Source organism: Eurosta solidaginis, chromosome 4 (assembly GCF_040869045.1).
Source record: "Eurosta solidaginis isolate ZX-2024a chromosome 4, ASM4086904v1, whole genome shotgun sequence".
NCBI lineage: Eukaryota > Metazoa > Arthropoda > Insecta > Diptera > Tephritidae > Eurosta > Eurosta solidaginis.
The window spans coordinates 26370292-26378256 of NC_090322.1; the positions used below are offsets into that span (position 1 = coordinate 26370292).

General features: G+C 37.5%; 1 protein-coding gene across 1 annotated transcript; it reads right to left on the minus strand.

Annotated features, from left to right (window-relative positions):
* Positions 1 to 1817: 1817 nt before the first annotated feature.
* GIIIspla2 (Phospholipase A2 group III) lies at positions 1818 to 7305 on the minus strand. Its single transcript, XM_067780899.1, has one exon. It carries the CDS (start codon positions 7077 to 7079, stop codon positions 6057 to 6059), a length of 1023 nt encoding a protein of 340 aa, XP_067637000.1. The 5' UTR covers positions 7080 to 7305; the 3' UTR covers positions 1818 to 6056.
* Between the last annotated feature and the right edge of the window lie 660 nt (positions 7306 to 7965).

Consider the following 7965-nt stretch of genomic DNA (forward strand, 5'->3'; position numbering starts at 1 on the left):
ATTATCTACTAATAGCCCAGTGATGTCAACATTTGCCACAATACTATATATTCCACCGTAAGAGTTCGGTGAAATTTTAAGCTTATTGCTGTTAAAATGGGGCAGAAATTAAGAAAAGTTTCTTATCTGAACAATCGGTTATATGAGATATATCCTATATATACCACCGATCTATAACATTTTTTTAAGCCAACAATGAATGCTCTATACGTAAGCATTCGGTGAAATCTGAAACATCCCGCCAGCAGACCTAAGGGCTAAAAATATCGCTTTAGCTACTGCAACAAGGCTTAAGGCCTCGGAGTAGCTTAAGTGCAGGCCGTATAGCCACATCAATATAGCGCCATCTAAAATCGGGCAAACGGAATGTATGGTCCCAGTCCTGAGCTTCGAAAAAGTTTTGGGGGCCACAATTGAGCCGGAGGGTTGGCGCCAGCCTACAGGAATGGCATAACATACTATGCACGTCTATACCGATGGTTCCAAGTTAACGGAAGGAGTCAGTTCTGTTGCTTACTACTTCGATCCAGAAATAAGTAGATCCTACAGGCTGCCAGATCACTGCACCGCCTTTTAGGCTGAAATTATAGCCTTAACAAATTCTTGAGGAAGCGTGCGTAAGCTTCAGTTTATTCGTATATACTACATATATGATATTCAGGCGGCGATAAAGGCAATCACCTCACACAGTACTTCATAAAGAAGTGTCCTGGAATGCAAAAAGCATTTTAAAACTTTGCTTAGGCCGGACCATTTAGACCAGTAGGTATAGAAAGTAACGAAAGGGCCGATGAGTTGGCAAAGGAGGTCGCAGCGCTCGCTGAATCGACGGCAAAGGGCTAGAAAGTTTAATATGGTCATATAAATCGTTCGCGGGCTAGTGCCTTAATGGTGCTTGTTACCGGAACGTACCGGATCTATATCAAGCAAAGGGCCGTCAACATCGATAACACTCTCCAAAACCTTCGGAGAGTGTCTTCATCGTTAATACAACAACAACAAGAGGTAGGCCAACAAAACTTATGGAGAAGTGTTCGACCTACTCAAGAAAATGGAAGCTGTCAGATATTGAAAGAACTATCGGCATGGCCGCTACGCCACTGTTTACGGATATAAATTCGAGACTGTGAAGGATTACAAGCATTAACAGCAAAAACAATGCTAACAAGTGCAACTTTGGTCTGAGTAGGCAATTGAAAAGTAAAGTCCTCTCTCGACAAACAACAATCACACTCTACAAGTCGCTCATCATACCTGTCCTGATGTATGGTTAGGAATCGTGGACAGTGATAAGAGAAGATGAGATGGCTCTTGGAGTGTTGGAGAGAAACGTTCCCCTGAACAAGTATAGTCCTGCCGTGATACCGACGGAGGGCGGTATAGTGATATGCTTTACGCAGATCGGTATAGTGATGAACTTTACGCAGATATGACGATAGAGCAGCGAATAAGGATCCAAAGTCGACACGGCAGTTTGGAAGTAGAGGAAAGGGGAGACCTCCACTGAGTTAGGATAGGCAAGTGGAGGAAGAATTGACCTCCCTTGGTGCGCCCAATTGGGTTCAGTTATCACGAAACAGGGTTAGTCATATAACACAACCAGTTGCGTTAGCAAGCACAGTGCGACTGTTCAGGAACCAAAACAGCATTCCCACATCACCAACTATCGAAATATCACTAGTTAGGCTACACAAAGACCTCTTCATCCAGCCATCTTATCTGACCCAGTCATATGTTTATAGCTCAGAATGTTTTCTTTGTTAGATATAATTCCCAGTGACGATGATTATGTCAATTTAAAATAAATTATCCACATGTCTTTTATCACAAAATGAATTAGGAGTCAATTTAGGTTTATTATTAAAAAATAAAATAAATACAAGTTTATTTTTTATTGTAAATCTAATTTCGTAATTTATAATAATATAATTTTCGTTTCTGCGCTTTTATAAAATCTTTAAAATTTTAAAATTAATTTTCTGGCACACTGTATGTATGTTTATTTTAAAGCTTAGGCATTTCACTTTCAGAATATTACTAAATTTTTACAGAAATCAATACGTCTATTCGAGTTTGAATGCCACTCCTCTTTTCAGAATTCGTTGCTTCATCTTTTGTTCAAATACAACTTTATTGAACAACTATCAATATTTTTTATTAGTTATTAGTAAAATATTTGCATATTAAATTTAAAAAATATGAATTTCTAAGCACGCTGTATACATATATTCATTCTAAAACATGGACATCTGACGTTAATAAGAGTATTATGTTTTAAAATAAGTGACGCGTGTATCGAGTTTGGTAGAGATTGATAACGTAACTACTAAGATGAAACTTTTCATCATAAGTGGACAGTGCCACGTTTATCTGGGTTTATGCCTAAAGAAATGTTTCCACTTGTTGTGAAGCACCCTGTTGCTGTGGCACCCCTTGTTTTCGAAATTTCATACTTCGAATTTTGCAAAGAAAAGCGCCATAGCGCAACCCCTGCAAAAATTGCTGGATTACGTGTTCCATTTTCTTCATGTTGGAGTACTCTAACAATACTCCTTTGCAATGCGTTTGCGGACCACCATCAACCGATCATTGCTCGTTTTTTAACGACACGAAGACGATCGAACAGAGTTGCCAAAAGTAAAATATTGCATACAAATAACTGATAATAAAATTTTACTATGGGTACTCTGATAAAATGCGCGGTTGCATTTTGGTTTTATGTATACATACTATAGTATAGAGAAATATTAGTTTCTTTATTCACGCAAATGCTAAATAACATAAGAATATTCGTAGTATAAAATATAAAAGTTGTATTGCCCCTCTTCATTTATTTTCATTTTAAATTAAATTCACTCCGATAATTCTTTCCGACACAATTCCTCTTTAGTACTTTGGCATATGCTCCTCTGTGGGTGCTCCATGGAGTACTACAGTGAAAGTACTTTGGAAAGTACTCTCACGTATGTACTCTATGGAATACTCACAAACAAAGTGAGAGTGGGATCACCTACTCCTCTCCTAGGACATCGCAATGTTAATTGGAGCACATTTTTTGTATGAAAACAGATTAGTTTTGGAACACTCCTATACTCTTAAAGGAGTATTCCTTACACTATTTATGGAGTATTTGCGTTTTTTGAAGGGAAGTTACGAGTTACTTCAGCACACTCCCGCGACTAACAATGAGATGGACTGAATTTTTGTGTGTGTGTGTGTCGGAGGGTTGGCGGTTTCCCCGCGACTATCAAATGAAAGGACATTAATCAAAATTTGCATTGAGAAACCGTAGCGTTCGGACGTGAATATGTCGTCATCGTATGATGATTTTTTTACTTGCAACTACAACAGTTTTATTAAATAAAAAGAAAAGGAACAAGAGTGATAAAAAGAAATTGTGGATGAAAAGCTTGTACACAAAACGTAATACATTGATAATTTTCAATAAATTTTAATATGAATTGCTGTTCTTCCGCGCATTTGTACATCTTGAATGTCAACACAAACTAAATACAACACTGCTATTTTGTCAATCACACCCCGCGACGATCAAATAAGCAAGCATCAAATGAAAAAATAAAAAATTTTTGATTTTCATCAACGTGTAGGCGATAACAAATACGTGTGTCACGAAGCCACCCGACTGCACTAACACAAACAAAATTTAGTGAATCTCGTTGTTAGTCGCCGGAGTCCTACAGATATCGATTCAAACTATTAGGGCTGATTACATTCACGACGGCGGTGTACACATGTCCTTATGATTGTCGTTATTTTCGGCTCGACAGAGCAGTACTACAATCAATCACAAAAGCCGTTGTAGGCAGATTAAACCTAATTCTATTTTTGGGAAGCGACAGTGAGTAGCGTCCTTTTTATTTTGTCAGTAAAAACTAAAATAGAAGTAAATAACACATAATAAAAGCTAAAATCATTCTTTTGGGCGTTTTTAAAAGGCGATACTGTTTGCTGTAATTTATATTGGTGGCTGCCGCTTTCAAAGTAATCAAGGAGCCAATGCTTGGCTGCGGTTGTCGTCAAGCTTTGCTTTTTTGTAGTTGTGGTCTGTAGACGCCGTGTTGAAGGTGATCAGCCCCATTCCTGCTTAGCAGCAGCGTATCGGTATTTAAAGCCGGAGTCATTGGTGCCGTATGTCGTATCGCTGTATCCGTATCCCTAACGTAATCAGCTGTTAAAGCTCCAGCTTAAAGCTGGAGACATTGGTGCTTTATCGGTAACCGTATCGGTAACCTTTTAACAGCTGATTCGACCAACCTTATGAGAATCAATGCAATCGATTATTGGTGCCGCTAAGGTCGTAACCGTATCGTAGCCAACCAATTGGGTTTTGGTTTACCGTCGTAACGATAAACAGCTGATTACGTTAGGGATACGGATACAGCGATACGACATACGGCACCAATGACTCCGGCTTAAAGCTGGAGACATTGGTGCTTTATCGGTAACCTTTTAACAGCTGTTTCGGCCAACCTTATGAGAATCAATGCAATCGATTATTGGTGCCGCTAAGGTCGTAACCGTATCGTAGCCAACCAATTGGGTTTTGGTTTACCGTCGTAACGATAAACAGCTGATTACGTTAGGGATACGGATACAGCGATACGACATACGGCACCAATGAATCCGGCTTAAATAAAGCAGAGCTGCTCAACCCCTATACACTTATAGCCATGGCGGACCGATACAAGGTGGCAGCATGGAACAGCTGATTATAAACTTTTTTTTATTTGATTTGATACATCAACTTCCGGTGCGGTCCGATTTTGACATTTGTCCATCGAATTTACAAAAACAAAATACATGGAATTTTTATTTATGTTTGTAGGTATGTCACCATGCTGCCACCTTGTATCGTTCCGCCATGCTTATAGCAATTTTGTTTTTGTTTTGCCCTGAAGAATAGGCACTGATACAAATACACACTTTGCATATAAAAAAAATTTCATAGCACTCCCATATGCCCTGGCATATAAATTCGATTCATATGAATGTGCAAAGAAAAAGCACTTCCATATGAAGTCAAGGCACTTCGCTATGGTAATAACATTTACATTAACAAATTGACAACAAAAAACTTTTAAAAAATATTGTAGCACCGAGAAAAAATTTAATTCAAAATTTATTCATTAAGGCCGATTTTTTCAGTGCGAGTTTAAACTCCAGTTAAAGCTGGAGACATTGGTGCTTTATCGGTAACCGTATCGGTAACCTTTTAACAGCTGATTCGACCAACCTTATGAGAATCAATGCAATCGATTATTGGTGCCGCTAAGGTCGTAACCGTATCGTAGCCAACCAATTGGGTTTTGGTTTACCGTCGTAACGATAACCAGCTGATTACGTTAGGGATACGGATACAGCGATACGACATACGGCACCAATGACTCCGGCTTAAAGTTGACTAGAGTTTAACCCTGCCACTTCGGCCACTTAAGCTGAGATGAGCAGCAAAATTTTATGTTATCAAACAAAGTGGCAAGGTTAAACTCCAGTCAACTTTAACTAGAGTTTAAGCTCGCACTGAAAAATCAGGCATAAGGGGACGGTCGAAATTCTTAAAACATTTAAAATAAATTCAATTTAAAAAAGTGTGAGTGCAAATATAATTCTGTATAAGTATTGTGATTTGTATTTCAATATAAAATTTGTTGAGCAGCCCTAAAATAAAGAAATATATTCTTGAAACTCGACCGTGTTCAGGCAAATTTTACCTACATTAGCTTCATAAGACTTTATTTAGCCTCTGCACTAACTGCATTCATATCTATATAATTTTGCTTTCTTGATTCCATGGCGCAACGATACAAGGTGGCAGCATGGGACAGCTGATTTTAAGCTTTTTTTATTTGATTTGATACATCAAAATACGGCGCAGTACGATTTTGACATTTGTCCATCAAATTTACAAAAACAAAGTACATGAAATTTTTATTTATGTTTGTAGGTATGTCACCATGCTGCCACCTTGTATCGTTCCGCTATGCTTGATTCCTTACTGCGTACATACATATATATCCTATTGCTATACACTCTTATTAATACTTCAAGTTGCTGCGCACTTCTGCACGCTTGCGTTTTGTTTCCTTCAAACAGACGCCCTCCGCATTACGATCCACACATTTACGCTCAGTACGCAGTACAAAACAATGTGATGGCATAATATTAAAGAAAAGTTGTCCTATCGTATCGGATGGGTCATCATTATTCATTTTCAAGCATGTACGAAATCGCCGATCGCAATTACAATGTGATATTGTGTATGGACGAAAATTGAAATATTCAAAACGGCTACTAAAGGCCGATATGAATGATGGACATAGATCATGTCGTCGACAACATCGATCGACATCGGTAGCACCACCAAGTTCATTGTAAGTATTATTTGCAATATTGCCACGCCCACACCAACGTGTATAAGGCGCAATGAACCATTCGTCAAAACCACGCCGTTTACGGCTTAATGTATGTGAACCACCATCATTTGTGTGCTCTTGCTCATTATCATCGATGTCGGCATTGTCTTCGTAGTTATCTTTGTCGTGCTCCAGCTCAATGTCGCTGTCATAGCTGCTATTGTCAGTATCGCTTGCACTTTTGTTGCCACTGTCGCCTTTAAAAACCCCATGAGCATCGCTATATTGGTATGTATTAAAAATACTACGCTGATCAGACCATAAAATTCTGCTATATGTTGGCGCATTGCCAGTCACTACGTCACCATTTTTATCGTATGATCCATGCGGTAATTGACGCCAATTATCCACTGCAGCAGAGTTGTGGGTTTTTTTATTTTTGCTGCCGTCGTGGTATGTGATGTTATAGTAGTATTCTTCTGGTTTTACTGATCCACCGCCTATTTCTTGGCTTTTGTCTTCATCACCTCTAGTAACTTTTCGATTATGCAAGTTTTTTATATATTCTTGTTTTTTTAAAACTTCTAATTGATTTTTATTATTGTATTGTTCACTATTGGGCAAATATGCTGACCATGTCTGATTTATGTATAAGGAGAATAAGACCAATAAAATGGTCTTCCACAATGATTGATAATTTTGCATTATGAGTAACGAATATTTCACTATTAGTAATCGATTTGTAAAAATCAACAAATGTAACGTCTGCTTTTATTCACTTCCTTTTCCGTTTGCTTTATAAATGCACCGAAAAAAAAACAAAAATGTACTGGCTCCCGTTCTAAGTACTATGTAAGCAAGGTTTTTATATGCTTCTAGCAATTTCTAGCTGTTAGCTTCTCTTTGTCGGTTGACTTATTGACTAAATGCCCCAGAAGCAATCACTTCGTTTATATACCAATAACAATGTAGGCACTTATGATGGGCACTCTACACATACGACAAAATACGTTAATTTAATGAAGCGTTGCCGTTTTGTGTATAATTCCTCAAATGTGGGGAGTTTTTGATATATGATGAATTTCAGGTTTTGATACCTATAAAAAAGGCACATTTCGAACCCGACCATCTCAGGTTTTGATGAAATTTTGTGTACATGTACACTTTACCCATACAAACACAACCTCACTTTTAGAAATTGCATTTTTGAAGAATTATGGGCGTGGCAAGGTGTCAAAGTTGTGAAAAATGCGTGAAAAATTACGGTAATAGGTACTTTTGAGCTGTTGTAACTACGGAATGGCTCAACCAATTTCAAAGATCTTGGTACCATTGGAAAGGTATTTGAATCGGCTTTCGAAAATATAGACTGTAAAAAAATTTTATTACACTGAAAAATTTTTTGTTTCAAAAATAATATTTTAAACTTGGAAAAATATTCAAAGGCCAAATGTTTTAAATTAAAATATATTTTTATTAGAAAGGTCTATTTAATATATATAACATATCCAAAAACAAAAAATAGTACACTGAGAAAATCTTTATTACACTGAAAAGCATATTTTTTGTTTGTTTTTAAATGCTTGATTTT